The 19,270-nt window shown below is 38.8% G+C and overlaps 2 protein-coding genes across 2 annotated transcripts in view; one reads left to right on the top strand and one right to left on the bottom strand.

Moving 5' to 3' along the window:
- LOC124147882 (lysophospholipid acyltransferase 2-like) overlaps nucleotides 1–9,564 on the bottom strand; it is a 43,311-nt gene extending 33,747 nt beyond the window's left edge. Inside the window, exon 1 of the mRNA XM_048383976.1 lies at nucleotides 9,446–9,564. The gene's annotated coding sequence lies outside the window, so the exon portion shown is untranslated. The remainder of the gene's footprint in view (nucleotides 1–9,445) is intronic.
- A 1,704-nt stretch (nucleotides 9,565–11,268) lies between these two features.
- LOC124147864 (androgen-induced gene 1 protein-like) overlaps nucleotides 11,269–19,270 on the top strand; it is a 35,040-nt gene continuing 27,038 nt past the window's right edge. Inside the window, exon 1 of the mRNA XM_046518699.2 lies at nucleotides 11,269–11,544. Within this exon, the coding sequence (XP_046374655.2) occupies nucleotides 11,407–11,544 (138 nt within the window). The 5' untranslated portion in view covers nucleotides 11,269–11,406. The remainder of the gene's footprint in view (nucleotides 11,545–19,270) is intronic.

Below are 19,270 nucleotides of genomic sequence, written 5' to 3'. Positions count from 1 at the left end.
TAATGACGGACCACATGAATGTGAATTACTTGTTTTCAATTCAATCCTTGTAGCCGCCCACGGAAATGTTCCGAGCCCACTAATAACAGTTAATTCTGCAAACAAAGGAGGTGAAAAGCTCAAGTAAAGAATGCTTACAAGGAAATTATCGCGGTAACATAATTATCCTATTTGTCTATGGTCGTGTCGGGAATGAAGAGAGCTAATTTATGTTAAAAATAAACCGTTGTCAACGGAGACAAACAAGGAAACATCTATAAGTAACATTACACAATTAAATGCATAAACAAAATATGAACTACAAAAAGAGCGAAACACTTGAAAATTAACTTTCTACTTTCCACGTTGTAATATTACAATAACTGGTATGTCTATACACACTGTATTGCAGAGAGACAAAAAGTAAAAAGTATCAAAACAAAATTATCAAATCGTCATAATTTAAGGATGACAACTTCCTTATTTACTGTAAAGGAGACGTTTCGGTATAGATCCGTATACCGTTGTCAAGCAAGGCTGAATAATGATGTTGTTGTTGTTGTTGTTGTTGTTGTTGTTGTTGTTGTTGTTGCTTTAATAATTAAGTGTTTAAGAGGTCGCCTTCTGCTTTAGCAATTTCAGCTGACCTGTCCCTCTTTGGGACGTATGCGTGTGAGTAGGGTAGACATATCTATTGCGAGTTTTGGTATTCATAGAATTTCTGTTTTTGTATTGATATATGATTTCTATTTTGTATATTGATAAATTTCATTTTTATCTTTGGCTGCTCCGTTTATATACGTTCAAGTAGCTGTCCATCTTGATGAATAATGAGCATGGTAAAGAACATATATCGTAGGTGGGGGATTAACAGTAACAACAATTGCATAAATCAGAGAGATTAACGTGAGTAGGTTAAACAATGACATCAGAAGGGTAAAACTGTAACAACATGATGGACAAAAAACACATGATGAGGAAGTCAATAAGGCAGGAAGCAAATTGAACAGGATCAAGTGTACATGGGTCTCTCTAGCTTTTCTATGTACGACTGTGACGTCATATTTGTTCCGTTTTATATTTTCATGGCAGAATGGATAAAAATGGTGCTAAATGTGTTAAATCTACAGGGAACCTTGCTCTACATTGAAATCACGGTATATTAATTTTATCTCCTAACTCCCCCACTGTACATTGTTGACGTTATGGCAGTACTACGGTGGTAATGTACAATGACGTCATAATGTAATGACGTCACAATTATCATTTCGACGTCATGTTTGTCTGTGAGTTTTTTCCAGTTTTCGCAATCACGCACATAGTTTCATAGTTTTGAATTATGCTGAAGATTATCTGTTCTGAGATGTCATCCGCAGTCATTAAAGGCAAAGCAACATTACTCGAAATTAGGTACAGTGTAAGTATGGCTAGTTGTTACTTTTGACTAAATCACCACTCAGGGTGGTATTTCGTGTATGTTTTGAAATCACATAATAATATTGGATTATTTCCTCGGAGAATACAATTACAAAAATATCACATTAGTGATTATTTTTCAGCCAAATGTGCAAAACCAAAGATATATTTAATTTAAATTATGAGCCAAAATATTTTGCTTTACGAAACTTTACGTATTTTGGTTGTTGACAATTTCTTCTTCTTTTTTATGTACAGTCAAGGTAGCAAGAATTTGAAGATAATACCAGTGGATATGATGGATGCTTTGCGAAAGGGGTCACCGGCAGTGATGTCATACGTCAGCATTGTTGTATATATTTTGTATTTTCTTTAAGGTGAAGGTCGAGTGAAGTACAAAAAAATATTTTTCTCTCCTACTGCATGTTTACAGTTTTAATCATGAGAAAGAACTTGCGTATGTATTATATATTTTTTAATGTATTAAATCACACTATATGCATTACTGTCCAATATTATAAGCCACAAAATACTTGACACTTGGATTATGTAATGTTTTGTTTGAACGTTGTTTTAATAAGAAATTGACAAATGTCGTGTCGTTCATTGTTTACGTAAGAAATAGACAAGTGTCGTGTCACATGCTATATATCCTACCTTCAGATGATGAAACGTAAAAGATTAAACTGCAGGATGTACGTATACCTTTTGAGTGTGAATACAGCATATACATTTACAAGTTTAATTAACTGCTGGTGCATTCTGCCTTGAAATTGTGATATCCGACATCTGTCTAACCCGACAGTTTACCCCTGTCCCGAGCAGTGTCGGGTTACTCAGAGTCTGCAGTAATTATATGCACACATTGTCAGAAGTAACAAATGTTGTTTTTTGTCGTTTGATTGACAGTACAATGATGCCAGGTGCGTGTTTAATCACATTAGATTTACGAGTCACTCCGCGTGTTGTGTAATTCGATCACCTACCCCCATTCTCTTAAATACTGAATTCAAAGGATATTTATCTGTTTACTTTATGTATATAAAACTGTAAAATATACCAGTCTGTTGGGCGAGTCTTACACGACGTGTCCTGATATTTCCATATTAATAAGGGCGTTCTTCGTATCTTTTATTCTTGAAAAAAATATATGATACTGAGACAAAATGAAGAGAATAACCACATGCCGATGAAACAAATACAGGTCCAACATTAAAAAATATATTTGTTTGTTTCAACTACTTTTTGAGTATTTGAGTTATGTAATATTGATGTCTAACAGGTGCACGTCTTGTCAAATTAATATAAACGAAATCATCTTCCGTCATTTCAAAGACATTATCAACAAGGCAAAACAGTAATGTTGTGTCGTAAAACTTTCAAATTAAAATTGAGTTGGGTTTTTTTTAACTTTGAACGAAAATTAGGTCAGATAAATATTAATCAATACAGCAATGCCGTCTTTCTCCGACGTTCAAAGACACAAAACTAGCTATGACGTCAAACAAAAACTGTCAATTCTTTAGTAGTTCATTGCATTATGTAATAATAATGCTGCAACATGAGTCAAAATACACTTACACAGGCGAATGCTTGAATCAAAGGACATATTTACATTTTATATGGGGTCACCCATTTTGCTGTTACTTCTTTTTTCATGTAGTACAATATCACAATTATTTATGATTTGTGATGACGTACCTAAACGCATACACGGTTTCAGTATCGATATTTGTGTCACTGTAAATTCTCACCAAACGAGCCGAGTCAGCGTGGCTCAGTGCTAAGCATGGCGGAGTTATGCCCCGTTTTCTTTGTGCTTGTGTATACTCTGGCATCTTTAGACGTCATCTAGGAAAATTGGTTTTCGTCATTTATGGCAAGCATACACGCTATACATAAGCATCATAGGTCCACTTGCACAAAGCGATCTTAGACTTACGAAGACATAACAGCCAATCATAAAGTATGGGTAAGAAATAGATTAAATGTTAACACAATGTATATGTCTTCTGTGTGTGTAGTCTTCTGTTTTGACGTAAAGTAGTTAAATTGTTTTTTAAATCTCGTTCGGGAAATTAACCATTCTGACACTTAAAGGGCAAGTTCACACGGAAATGAACCTATTTTTCTTGTACTTTTTCCACATTAAAAGTGTTAACCTAGAAGTGTCATAGACAAAAATATAAAAATATCACAATTAATTAACATATTTTTCGCATTAAAACGATTTATATTTTTCACATTTACCAAGTGTTCTATTTCCACAACAAAAACACCATGGCTTATGCCCCTTGCAATATGACGTCATTGGTGCTAATTGATAAACATTATGACGTCATCATGCTTTGTTGGAGCCGCTTCACGTGGTGTAGGTCTAGGTGTGTGATTCTAGCGTCTCAGATGCCAGCCAGCATAGTGTTATGCTGAGTCACCACTGCGCCGGAGTGTGTCGTAGGCCATGTTGTTTAACCGCAAACTGGTACTTGATATCTTTTGCGTTGAGAATAGACAGGGACCCAGTTGAATTGGCACCAATTACGTCATAATCTAAGGGGGATAACTCAGGCCTGTTTAGCTCGAAAAACGAAGGCCTCATAACGGCATATCATTTTCACACGATTGTGAGCTTCCTACTTTCACTGTGAAAAAAATGAGTGTATATTTTCAAACACAGATACTAACTAATTCTAAAATTCCGTTTTCTTTAAAATAAGAAAGAAAGTGATTTTTGCGTGTACACTTCCCCTTTAAGTTTGTCTTGAGGGTAAGACGAACTGTAGCTTCAGTGGTAGAGGTATAGGGATGTCATTGGATTCTGACGTCATTGTAACCGATGACGTCACAATGGTTTGAAAAGCATTGTGATGCAGTTTCATTGTAGCGATACCTCCTTGATCTCACTTAAGAGATGTGTGGATGATACACTGTATTTCCTAATGGCATCAAATAAATTTGGTGCAAGATAAGCTCTAAAATGTCAAAGAATGTTTACTTGTCACTTATATCACTATATGGCCCACATGGGTACAATGTGTGAAGCCCGTTTTCCGGTGTCCCCCGTCGTGATATCGATGGCTTATTGCTAAAAGATGCCTAAAACCATACTCACTCACTCACTCACTGTGGACTGTGGATTGGATTTATCACCACTTTGAACAGTAGTGAGTGAGTGAGTTGGGTTTAACGCCGCTTTTAACAGTATTCCAGTCATATCACGGCGTGTCAGCTTAATGTGGGAGGAAAGCACGAAGTGATGCAGGTCTCAGACGTTTACCACTTCGGTGAAACCCACGAGCACGGGTATGGTGCTAACAAACCTAGAAACATAATCGGGGCGAACCGGGATTCGAACCCACAATCATAGGTTTCTGGCGTGCCCATGGGACGCAACTCTGCACAGCGGAACAGTAGTTCAGTGATATCAACGTGTATCAGATATAAAACTGTTTAAGGAAACATCATGACATGGGAGGTGTTTACCAACACGAGCAGTAAAATGGCGCTGACAAATTACCACAGTCAGGCGACCTGTGGTTTCTTGGTGGATGGATGTCTGCATAGCCATATGCGAAGCTTTTAGACCACATGAACCAATGTGATCCACCTTTTGAATAATAACAGATCAAACGCAAAGTGTATAATCTCCAATGCAAACGATGTGTGTGTGCACGTGTGCGCGAGTGTGTCTGTGTGTGCGCGCGCATGTGTGGCTCTGTGTGTGCGTGTGCGTGCGTGCGTGCGTGTGTGTGTGTGTGTCTGTGTCTGTGTCTGTGTGTGGTATATTGTATATATGTTAATCTGACACGCCGAGATAGAACTGAAATTCTGTTCCGACAAAGCGGAGTTGAACCCTACTTTTTTACTTCGAAGCATCGAGTAATACGTTAAATAGAATTGTCGCTGTGATAAGTGACACACGCAACGCACTGATATCAAAAACTAGGTCAGTAAAGTTCACTGACACTGAAGTGATTTACCATGTCAGTGCTATTAGGTAACCGAGTCTTCTTTTTGTGTTCAGCATTTTACGCCATCGAATCATGTTCCCCCAAGCCATATCCAGGCGGGTGTCATTAAAGGTTGACATCGATCTCTCATTACAAGCGCTGCTTTATCCCAAAATGATACTTGCTTAATATTCTAAGCGTCGTTGGGGTTTCTACCGTCAGTCCTTGTTTTGCTAGATACGCTCTAGTGTGGTGTGATATGATATTGTAACACTGTTATGTCAATAGATATTATATCAACGATTGTGCGTTCATGTATGTCAACAGTGATAGTTGATATATTTCTGTCAATCAATGTAGTCTATTTTTATTAATTGCTCATTTCTAACTCATAGATAATCAAACTATACATTTTAACCTGCCTGGCACAAATCATTAAGCAAATTAAACAAGGTTTGTTTGTTTGTTTGTTTGTTAATATTCCAGCTATATGACAGCTGGCCTGTAAATAATAATCAATAATCGATGTAATAGGGTTACGCGATATGCATCAATCAAGTCAGCAAGTCTGACCACCCGATCCCGTTATTCGCCTCTAATCCTAACCCGGATCTTCACAAGTAAACGGACCCGTGAAGATTCCGGGATAGAATAGGTCTTCAGCAACCCATACTTGCCGTAAAAGGCGACTATATGCTTGTCGTAAAAGGCGACTAACGGGATCGGGTGGTCAGGCTCGCTGACTTGGTTGATACATGTCATCAATCCCGATTGCGTGGATCGATGCTCATGATGTCAATCACTGGATTGTCTGGTCCAGATTCGATTATTTTACAGACCGCCGTCATAAAGCTGGAACACTGCTGAGTGCGGCGTTAAACAACAATCAAACAAATCACAAGTAAACAAAACAAGGACTGGTCGGATCAGAGTCAGTATAACTGGATCTTCAACATCAATTTCAGAAAGAGACTGTTCGTTAAGCAGATAAAGGCAGCAGTGTTTAACAGACGCAAGGCAAACTGGGAAAAGAAGTTACAATCGGAACATAGTTCAAGTGAGACGGGAAGAAATATTCGCCGCATGTTCAAGTCTTTAAACATGTACATGTGTATAGAAGTGAAGTGCACAGAATTGCCTACGTTATATTTAGATGTGGAGTTGCACCGTTGAAAATTATGACCGGACGTTATGAAAACATTCTTCAGAAAGTTGACGGTGTTTTAATCGTGCAGATGTTATTGAGTACGAAGCTCCCTCATGCATGTACTTCTCTCTTGTACAGTATACACTATTTGAAGATATCAACTTAAAAGTGTGTTCAGTATGATTTGAGGTGAGATGGGGTTTAACGTCGCGTCATAGATTATTGCACTTATATATAGCGACATGGATGCACATGTCTCTGTGTGGCTGCTTGTACTAGTCTGGACTGATGCCGATTTATAGTGCTAGCCCACTGAGATATCATGCCGCAGTTTAACATGAATACCCCACTCTGACACAGTGTACTGACTCCGAGCCGACCAGTCCTTGTTTTAGTCCATGAATGGCGAGCGCTTGACAGGGTAACAACAAGTACCATCTTTTAACGTCTTTTGGTATGATTTATTTGTTTGTTTCATTGTTGTATAACGCCACACTCAGCAATATACCCACTATAGGACGGCTGTCTGTAAATAATCGAGTCTGGACCAGAAAATTCAGTGATTGATATCATGAGCATCGATCCACGTAATTGGCATACGATGACATGCATCAACCAAGTCAGCGAACCTGACCAGCCGACCCCGTTAGTCACCTGTTACGACAAGCATAGTCACCCTTTACGGCCTATACCCCGAATCTTCATGGGTCTCTTTTGGTATGACGCGGCCGGGTTCAAACCACGGACCTTCCGCTCTCCGGGCGGACGCTCTACCTCTACACCTCTACCTCTACAATTCATTCATTCATTCATTCATTCATTCATTCATTCATACATACATACATAAACCTAGGTTGGACAGGATTGGTACAAGCAGTCACAAACACACGAGCATGCACGTCACTATATAAGTGCAATTATTAACTACATTGCTGTATATTTGACTAGACATTGCACAAAAATGGCGATGTAATACAGTTAAAGACCCAGTGGCCTGTCTATGGTAACGAACTGGACACAAACGGCTACCTTATTAAATCTCACTTTCGTTGCTGCAAGGTACCTACCCTATTTTCATACAGTCCTTTTGAATGTAATACACTTCGATATCAAACCATATATGCCGCAAATAACGAGTACACCACTCTTGAGGTGACCCGTGAAGATCAGGATTAGAACTGGTCCATACTTGTCGTAAAAGGCGACTATGCTTGTCGTAAGAGGCGACTAACGGGATCGGGTGGTGAGAGTCGCTGACTAGGTTGATGCATGTCATCGCATCCCAATTGCGTAGATCGGTGCATATGATGTGAATCACTGTGTTGTCTGGCCCAGACTCGATCATTTACAGACCGCCGTCGTATAGCTGGAATATTGCTGAGTGCGGCGTTAAACAACAAACAAACAAAAAACTCTTGAGGTGCCTTTTCTTGTAGGCTGACATTTAAATTTCTTCAGTGCACTCCATAAATTCCATTCGCCTTTACTGCTGCCTGTAATCACGTCATATTTAGCAAGCTTTTTGTCAATCGAATAAGGAAGAGAAAAATATATCTGTCAAAACAATTCTGTAAGGTTTTTCGAGATATATGTGATCAAAAGGGAACATTGTGTAGTTTTCACTGTTTGATCATTTTGAGCTTGTTAGTGTCACAATGTAAGTTGAAACTTGATATAATAAAAGTATCATGGGATGCCGACACATTAACAGCATAAAATATCTTGACTCAATTTTGTCTAGGGGCAGTTCTACCGTGATATGTCACGCCATTCATTGATGAAAATACCTACCTTTCGCATTTGGAAGCTGACACTTCCGTTTTTTTAATTAAGCCTGGCGTAGGCACTCACACGGGGGGAACCGGTTTCCTGTAGATTTAGCTGCGTCAAATCTAAGTTAACATTGGAAACACAGTACGTTCATTTCCATTCTACCATGACAACATCAGACGTAAACTCTTTCTTGTAAGGGAAGATAATGAGCAAAGCGACATTGGTCAAGTGTGTCTTGAGTAGGTTGTCCATTTAAGGGGCGGTAGGGTAGCCCAGTGGTTCGATCGTTCGCTCGTCACAACGAGGGCCCGCGTTCGATTCCCCATATAAGTACTGGTGTCACCAGCTGCTAAATGCGGCGTAAAACCATACTCACTCACCACTTGCATTGAGGAAAAACCAATAATACACGAGTAACACCCGCATATCTGAAAACACGTAATGTTTTGAACGTACGGATCTTACACATTTGATGTGCAATATGTAGAATCACAATCGCAGTTCAATATTAAATAGCTTTTTGCAGATATCACGAAGTGATACAGTTCCCAAACTGAATTTGAATTGGGTGACCATAGACCACTGAGATATCTCAAATTCATTTTCAATTCACTGTCGTTACAAGTGTGAAACGTCTGTCCCATGTGAGTGGACAATTACAGCATTAAACCAAATGTTACATATAACCCATAATCCACCGGACTAAGCAATGTTCCAGCTATATGGGGGCGGACTGTAAATAATCGAATCGGGAGAAGACAATCAAGTGATTGATATAATGAGCAACGATTCACGGCGTGATCTTTTAAGAAAGAACGGTTGCGCAAATAAAACAAAATTCAAACTATTATATTTTACATTTTTGGTGTCATTTGACTCAGGACGGTTGAATCGGTAAACAGACAAAAAACAAAAATTATCACTCAAGTAACGAATTTAAACTGAATAAAATGTTTTCCAATATTCCGTTGACGATCACATTGTATACCCATCTGCTGTAATCTTAATTATATCAAATCACCTAGCATTAACCCAACCACGTACCTGTTTAACAAAAATGAGAAGCCGTGTTCAAACTGACCTCATGTATAGAGCAGAATGTCCTCCTTGGGGGCAAGCAGTAAAAAACAGCAAAACATGTCAACAATTTCGAAAATACGCATTGGTACTTAAGACTCACCTGTCCAGATGGTCGTCCTGTTAATCTGTTGTTAGGTCAGCGGACAATACAACATCGATACCGCTACAGTATCACCTCTGTGATAACAACAGACCACTGCGACCTCTGACAAGCCAGCTACAACGAATAATACATACAGCGTATATTCAACAGTGAATTGGCAGATTTACTTCAATGTGCAGTGTTCGGCAACAGCTGGTATGCATAGTGTCATAAAGCTCCGCTCAACTGTATGCAGTAATGATACATGTATATTAATCTATAAGCGATAAAATATTAATCTATTAATATCCTGGACAAGCGATGATCGAAGTTATAGGCGAAGAGGTAGAAAACGTGCAGTTTTTAATTCGGAGACACCATTCCTATACATTGGACGAATGATATGGTTCGTGTTTGTCGGAAACTGCTGATGATTTCGGTCTGCAGGCGTCGGTCTATAATATGTAACATTATCAGGAAGTGTATACATTCCTAAGTACGAGGTTATTTCAGCACAATGAAACGCCGGGGCCAATGGCCTACTTATACTCAAGGCGAGCGTAGTTTTATGAAGGATTATGTCAAGGTGTGTAAGGTTAACGGTAAACGAGTAGTTCATAGCATGAACAAATTTTGCAATGACGTTGGGGTGTAAGATGAAGCACAATATACGAGTGAGTTCGGTGCCATGCCCCCTTGAACAGCAGTGTTTCAGTTATATGACGGTCACGTGTCAGCATATTGAGGGTCTCTCTCTCTCTCTCTCTCTCTCTCTCTCTCTCTCTCTCTCTCTCTCTCTCTCTCTTATACTCCGTTCACATGCACATCTGTACATATGTGTGTATATTTGCATACGTGTGTAAAAATACACGTGTGAGAATACATGTCATATAAACGCGTTTACTCGTGTGTGTATTTTACACCAGGAGCAAATTTGCATCATGTCTGGAGCAGGTGCAAATGTAAAAGTAACTTTTCACTGTATGTAATGTTGTAATGTGAACGTTTATGCCAAATACAGAGGAGGATCTAATTACTATATCTGTTGATTTGCCAACACCAAACAAATTGTCAACAGTACTGTATTCTGAAGTTGACGCTTATCAGATATAACGAACTTACTTTTTTGGTCCGGATTATTTGCTGTAGTTGTGTTGTATATATGCTTATAACGAACTACGGTTATAACGAACTAAAATAAGTAGTCCCTTTGAGTTTGTTATAACCGTAGTTTACAGTACCTTCTAAATAGACCCCGGAATCCTGCATACCAGAACCGGATTGGCAGTCTCCTTAACGTGTGAAAAGTCATGCAGGTTTTCGACTCATGTATAGTGATGTATAGACGGCTATACGTCAAAATGATGGCAACTCTGATTACGAGATATGAGATTCTGACACGTGATCATCTAGAGCAATGTGACGTCACGCTGCTGCAGAACAGGGCGAATCTGGGATTTGAACCCGCGACCATGAGATTCTGACACGTGATCATCTGGAGCAATGTGACGTCATACTGATGCAAACAGAACGTATCCAAAATGAGTGACACATCTCGATAGCAACCCGAGATTGGATATCTATATTGTATATAACCACCCCCCATACGCCGTCCTATAGCTGGAATATTGCTGAGTGCGGCGTTAAACAACAAACCAATCATACTAAAGACGAATATATGTATATATACGTCTTTGCTCATATATGCATCCTTGTACACGTAATATGTCGGGCGCCTCAATCTATGTTTAGCCTCCCGAAAGAGACACGTGTGACCCTTTACCCTCTACGATTACCATAATCTTGAGGCCATTGACAGGTCACGGGATGAAAAGTTATCAGTGTTGCAGATAACATCTACTTGTCCGCACTGTATTCTTGCATCACAAGCCTGATTTCAAATTCGACTTTCTACTAATCTACCACAACACTCCAGACACCGAGTGCACTGTGAACTGTGAACGTTGACCTCGTCGACAATGGATGCCTTACGGATGTGTGTCTTTGTCGGGCTGTTTTTAACCTACTTCTACGGGACATGGTATGACTACACGTATATCACAGTCAGCGCTAATCTCTATGGCGGAAAGTTCAAGTTTCTAACGTTCTGGGATGCGGTAAACATTTTTATTAACGTATATATAATCTAGTTCTTTTGTTGATTACAAGCGCACAGTGTAGCCCAGTTATACCGATCGTGTTAGACTGGAAACCCCACAATCCGAACGTGTGTAGTCGGCGACGACCACGATCACGCGCGACTTCATGGATCGGGTGGTCAGGTGACTTGGTAGATGTGTGGTCAACCTTCCCCGAAAGTCCAGACTTGATTATTTGTAGGACACCGTCATGTAGCTGGAATATTGCTTAGTACGGCGTTAACAACATACGCTCGCGCGCGCGCGCAACCATGCACATACACACACGCGCGCGCGCACACATGCTGAGACAGATACACACTCACACACACTTTATGCAGACAGAGATGCACACACAGACACACACATGCTGACACAGACAGATACACACGCACATACACACATATATGCAGACAGACACATGCAGGCAGACACACACGCACAGATACGCACACACATGCAGACACAAAGACGGACACACACACATGCACGCACGGACGCACACACATATTAACAGGATTAACCCGGGATTAACAGAGCTTCACTGATTAGAGTTAAACCTCCTTTTTTTTGTTTCAGTGATCGTAACGCCATTCAGTCACTGATGAATACATATTAATATAAATTCAACTCATGTGAGGTTAATTTGTCAAAACGTATCTCAAATTTACTCCCAAATGCATTATAATGAAATTGAAATTCAACAGGGCTGTATGGGATTGGTGTCTGATTTCACGAAGTTAAAAACAGCTTTATTTATGTAGTTTTATCTCATATGTTGCTCCTCCCTAATGGGTAAGCCGGCTACATATGCGACAATTTACTGAGACAGCACGGAGGGCCGTCGTGCTGTTGTTGTGAAACATGATATTTACACACTCTCTGACATTACGTACCGTAAATCGTGTATTGGCGGCTCTGACTTCTTACGAATTTAACACTACGAACTTTTAGCTTTTAGTTATATCTGTTCATTATAACCTATATGAATATTAAGTTTGATGTTTGTGGCTTTGTGATGAGAACATTGGACACAAAACCGCCCTCTGTGACATAAGCAATAAATCCGGATCGGACATAAGAAGTGCCTTTGTTACTCCTTAACGTTCCTGAACTGCTTGAGAAGAAGAAAGAAAAAGAAAAAAAAGAAGAAAATTGTTTTACTAAAGTGTCACATGCTGCAGTACTAAATATATGGACATATAAACATTTCATTAAAAAAACAGCACCCGGCCAGTTGGCCTACGAGACACTAATTACATAATGGTACATTTAAAATATATAAAAAAAGAGAGGAAAAATTAGTTGCAACTTTGTATATTACTACACCCACACCAACACCCACACCCACACCCACACCCACACCCACACCCACACCGATACACCAACACACACATCCGCATTAAAATCCCGCTCAAAGCATTCAAACAGGTAAGCATACAGGACGCTCACAGCAATCTCACACAGGACACTCACAGCAGTCTCATACAGAACACTCACAGCAATCTCATTCAGAACACTCACAACAATTTCATACAGAACACTCACAACAATCTCATTCAGAACACTCGCAGCAATCTCATACAAAACACTCACGGCAATCTCATACATGTCATACATCTATACACATATGCGTCCATATACACACAACTTAATTCATCAATCGAGTATACTAACCTACATGTCTAACCAGCATACATACTAACATACCAACCTACATACATACCTATATCCATCAAACATAAATCAATCCGTATTATACATACACAGGTCCATCCATACCTATGTCCGTTCAAACACACCTCAATCCAAATATACTAACACATATACAACCATACAACCATACATCCATACATATCTATATCCATTCAAACACACCTCAATCCAAATATACTAACACACATACAACCATACATCCATACATATCTATATCCATTCAAACACACCTCAATCCAAATATACTAACACACATACAACCATACATCCATACATATCTATATCCATTCAAACACACCTCAATCCAAATATACTAACACATATACAACCATACATCCATACATATCTATATCCATTCAAACACACCTTAATCCAAATATACTAACACACATACAACCATACATCCATACCTATATTCATCCATACACATATCGATCCATATATACATACAAACATACAACCATACCTATATCCATCCATTCACACCTCAGTCCATATATACATATACACATACAACAATACAAGTGTCGTACTGAATACAGTATGAACATACATTAAATACAACAGATGATATAAATGAGAGGCACTGTGTACTAACGTACATAAACACACCCGCCTACACACCTGCGTGCATATATAGGACAATGCATAACATTATGGATGGGATAAAAAGTAACTAAAATAAAAGCTAACAGTTTATATAAAGTTTACGGCGCCTGTACATTCTGTAGACAAGGGAGGCTAGGGATTTACTTATACATGTAGTATTCATTAGATAACAGGTCTGTTGCAGTAGAGAAAAGGTCGGGAAGGAGGGCTCCAAGGAGGCAATATAATTCCATAAATCATATCTTAGATCAGAATAAAAGTTACATTCAGTTAGAAAGTGGATTTCATCTTCGATTGCTTTAGAGTCACACATTTTACATATCCTTTCTTCCAAGGGGACAGTCGGTCGTGAAAATCTACCGGTCTCTATTTCAAGAGGTAAAGTTCCTGTACGTATTTTGGCGAGTGTACTTCGATAAGATCGGTCCATTATAAGTTGAACATATGGTTCAGTGTTAAGCGAGCCTTTAAAGAGTCTATATGTTCTAAGTTTTTTACCGTTTATAAGCCCTCGATCGTTCCACAGCTGACGATTAACACTACACGACACTTTTCTATGCGTACACAAACAATTATTTAATAGTTTTAGACTTTGGTGATGCCTAAAAGATAGTTGCCTATCTCTACAAATCTGAGTGTGCAAAAAGACAAAATAAAAAGTGTCAAATTACCCCGTTCACATTCGCCTTTATACATATGTGTGTATATGTGCTGTAGAAGTAGACACGTGAGTATACTTGTATTGTATTTGCATTAAAGTTTATACGAAAAGGTGAGTTTTAGCTATCCCAACTTTCTAGAGTTATGCAATACTGATAAACTTATGGTACTTTTTAAATATTAAGTATATTTTACAGCCAAAACCTGCTTTTTAATTCTCCAACGAAGAAAAAATATTTTATATGGCTAGTTACGGGTAGTATATTTTACATACCCCTTTTACACCAATATATGTATGCTGTATATACTGTGATATATTTTAAGTCTCTCGTAACCCTTAACGGGTGGCTCACTGTTATGTCCTTTTATATGTATCTATGTAAATATTTTTGTGAGGTGAGACTCAAATAAACAATCTGTCTGTCTGTCTGTCCGTCTGTCTGTCATGTGAACGCGTTTACTCATGTGTGTATATTTACACCAGGAGCAAATTTGCACTATGTCTGGAGCAGGTGCAAATGTAAATGTATATTTGGACAGTGTATATATGTTGCAATGTGAACGTTTATATTAACGTAAGAGGATGATCTAATTAATATCTGTTCTTTTGTTAACACCAAACAAATTGTCAACAGTTGCCAACTTTTATGCGTATATACAGAGTTGAGCGGACGGTGTTTTCCTTTGGTTTCAAGGGGTCCAAACTTTGTGTACAAATTAAATCAAACACATGTTGCTTCACGCGAAACTTTTCGGTGAAGTAACTCTCTTCTCAATCAACTTTGATTGGGAAACAACCTGTTTTTTGTTGAAAGTCGTAAACAGACAAACGAATATGAGTGCCTTACACAATTTACATACTTTATATACACACCTAAGTTGATTTTCATGTGAACGCATAGTAAATTTACATATACACACGTATGTATAGTTACACATGTGCAAAATTACTTACGTTAGTTAATGTTGTGCATGTGAACGGGGTAATTGAGTACTGTCAATCAACACAATTAGAAAAATGGCTAGTTGGCAATTCGTGGTATGCCCGTTACCCTGTTTGAAACGCAATAGCACCGTGAGAGGTAAGAGATTTCGGAGTTAAACCAGGTATGTCTTGAAGCAAGTGGTATTATTCGAGATTTACACTCTGTGCTATACAATGGGGACCCAGTAGGATTTCACGGTAATGTGAATATCACACAGATAGCTTTTGTCTCATACTCCCCGGTGTGCTGAGAAGACAATCAGCTGTACACTGAGTCGCTGGTCGGCTGAACCCATTCTAAGCACCACCATTTACGTGTGGCGTCGTTATATGTGGCGTATTATTACTTTAATACTATTTATACATCATAAACTACTTTTTATACAAAAACACAGATGGCCAACTAGCTTATACAAACCTACACAATGAACATTGGCGCCGTTCACCTCTAACGAATGGTGGGCATGAACTGCCTTGTGAAAAGTGTTATACTGTTGTACATTTGCACCATTAGATATTGCAACATATGCTATATGTAATGATATTCGATGTGCATATGTTATGACTTGTCCATAAACGTTCCTAGGACTGTGCAACGATATGGCTAAAATATTGCTGATGTAACTATAAATATTATCTCACTTAGTCGTACGACTGCAGTGTGCCGAGGTCAATACTCAGTATATAGACAAGACGAAACTCCCATACAATAACATAGACTTACGACAGTCGTAGCGCTAAGGTTGTTTTGTACAAAGGCACCCTGGACCCACTTGCACAAAGCGATCTTAGCGCTAAGATGATCTTAACTCCCATACTTTAACATAGGCTTACAATAGTCTTAGTGCTAAGATCGCTTTGTGCAAGTGGGCCCTGGTCACGATCCCTCCGTTTCCTCGGATTCGTATATTCAACACGAACAGCGAATTATTGGCAAATAACTCACTTACATCCAGACATTGTCTATAATAATGTTTATAATGTATAATTAATAACATATGCACTTAGGTATGAATTAAAAACGATTTTACGATAGGATTGTAGAGTTACTTACCAAAAGATACCACGCATTACAGTAATGTACGTGACACGGGATCAATGTACGTACCAGTGTACCCTCACAGTTTATACGGCGGTAGATACGCAACACTTGAGAGATCATGTCAATCCCCATACAATCAAGGCTCATGAATATTCATAGGGACACGTAACAGAGCGTCGATCGGACTGACTAATGTAAGACGCGGTGACTGTTTGAATCGGAGGTGACTAACGGGATCGGGTGGTCAGACTCGCTGTCCCAATTACGTAGATCGATGCTCATGATGTCGATCACTGGATTGTCTGGTCCAGACTCGATTATTTACAGACCGCCGCCATATAGCCGGAATATTGCTGACTGCGGCGTTAAACAAAATACAAACAAAACTTACCTTGGAGGTAATGGATTTACAATATCTCCAATAAAGTACTCCCCATCATACTGCCTTACTCGATCTCCATTAATGTACTTACCATTTTTCTGCCTTCCTTTGTATCCAGTAATGTACTTCCCATTGTACTGCCTCCCTTTATATCCAGTAATGTATTTCCCATTATACTGCATTCCTTTATATCCAATAATGTATTTCCCATTATACTGCCTGCCTTTATATCCAATACTGTACTTCCCATTATACTGACTTCCTTTATGTCCAGTAATGTATTTCCCATTATACTGCATTCCTTTATATCCAATAATGTATTTCCCATTATACTGCCTGCCTTTATATCCAATACTGTACTTCCCATTATACTGACTTCCTTTATGTCCAATACTGTACTTCCCATTATACTGCATTCCTTTATATCCAATACTGTACTTCCCATTATACTGCCTTCCTTTATGTCCAATACTGTACTTCCCATTATACTGCCTTCCTTTATGTCCAATACTGTACTTCCCATTATACTACCTGCCTTTATATCCAATACTGTACTTCCCATTATACTAATTTCCTTTATGTCCAATACTGTACTTCCCATTATACTGCCTTCATTTATATCCAGTAGTGCACTTCCTATTATACTGCCTTCCTTCATGTCCAGTAATGCACTTCCCATTATACTGCATTCCTTTATATCCAATAATGTATTTCCCATTATACTGCCTGCCTTTATATCCAATACTGTACTTCCCCTTATACTGCCTTACTGTATCTCCAATACTGCACTTCCCCTTATACAGCCTTACTATATATCCAGTACTGTACTTCCCATTATACTGCCTTCCTTTACGTCCAGTACTGTACTTCCCATTATACTGCCTTCCTTTATATCCAATAGTGTACTTCCCATTATACTGCCTTCCTTTATATCCAATACTGTACTTCCCATTATACTGCCTTCCTTTATATCCAAAAGTGTACTTCCCATTATACTGCCTTCCTTTATATCAAATACTGTACTTCCCATTATACTGCCTTCCTTTATATCCAATAATGTACTTCCCCTTACACAACCTTACTATATATTCAACTATGTACTTCCCATTATACAGCCTTACTGTATCTCCAATAACGTATTTCCCCTTATACAGCCTTACTATATCTCCAATACTGTACTTCCCCTTATAAAACATTGCTATATATCCAATAATTTATTTCCCCTTATACAGCCTTACTATATATCCATTAATGTACTTCCCCTTATACAGCCTTACTATATATCCATTAATGTACTTCCCATTATACAGCCTCACTATATCTCCAATAATGTACTTCCCCTTATACAGTCATACTATATCTCCAATAATGTACTTCAACTTATACTGCCTTCCTTTATATTCAATAACGTCCCACCATTAATCTACATTACTGTATTCCCAATAACGTACCACCCATTAATCTACATCACTGTCGGCACGGATGGCCCAGTCGTCAAAGACGCCGCAGTTCGCTGTGCAACTATTCGTCCCTGGTTCACGCCAGAAACCTATCATCGTGGGTTCGAATCCCGGTTCGACCCAATTATATTTCTAGGTTTAGGTCTAGGTCTGCACCATACCCATGCTCGTGGATTTCACCAAAATGCATATATTTCCTCCCTGGAATACTTTTGGAAGAGGCGTTGAACCCAACTCACTCACAATATACCCGATAATGTACCACCTATTGTACTTAACTATCTATCGGACAATGTACAATTACTATATTAGATCTTACTATTGGATCTTACTATTTAACGCCGTTTTACAGTCTATCTATTTGCTGCTGTATTCTTATCAGATAAACATCGTTATGGTCATCGCGATAAAGACAACATACCGGGCCACTTGATGTCACTTTGGTACAGATTCGGCTTCCAGATAAATATATACGGATGAACAATAGTGTCCACTTTTACAAACAAGTGATCGGTTTCTTTTAATGTTAAGATTCACTTTATTGAGGATGTTTAGACCTTATAGTAAACTGAAAATGGTAAATTTCTTCTTATGTGTCAGTTGGATTTTACGCCGCTTTAAATATTCAAGGTGAGGTGAGGTGAAATTGGGTTTAACGTCGCGTCCAAGATTATTGCACTTATATAGCGACGTGCATGCACGTGTGTGTGTGGCTGCTTGTACTAGTCCGGACTGATGCCAATTTATAGTGCTAGCACACTCAGATACCATGCCGCAGTTTAACATGAATACCCCACTCAGAAACAGCATACTGACTCCGAGCTGACCAGTCCTTGTTTTAGCCCTTAAAT

Source organism: Haliotis rufescens, unplaced genomic scaffold (assembly GCF_023055435.1).
Source record: "Haliotis rufescens isolate VD_foot unplaced genomic scaffold, xgHalRufe1.0.p SCAF_1, whole genome shotgun sequence".
In the NCBI taxonomy this organism is placed as follows: Eukaryota; Metazoa; Mollusca; class Gastropoda; order Lepetellida; family Haliotidae; genus Haliotis; species Haliotis rufescens.
Note: the sequence above shows the minus strand (reverse complement) of the source record. Positions and strands in the feature narration are given on the sequence as shown.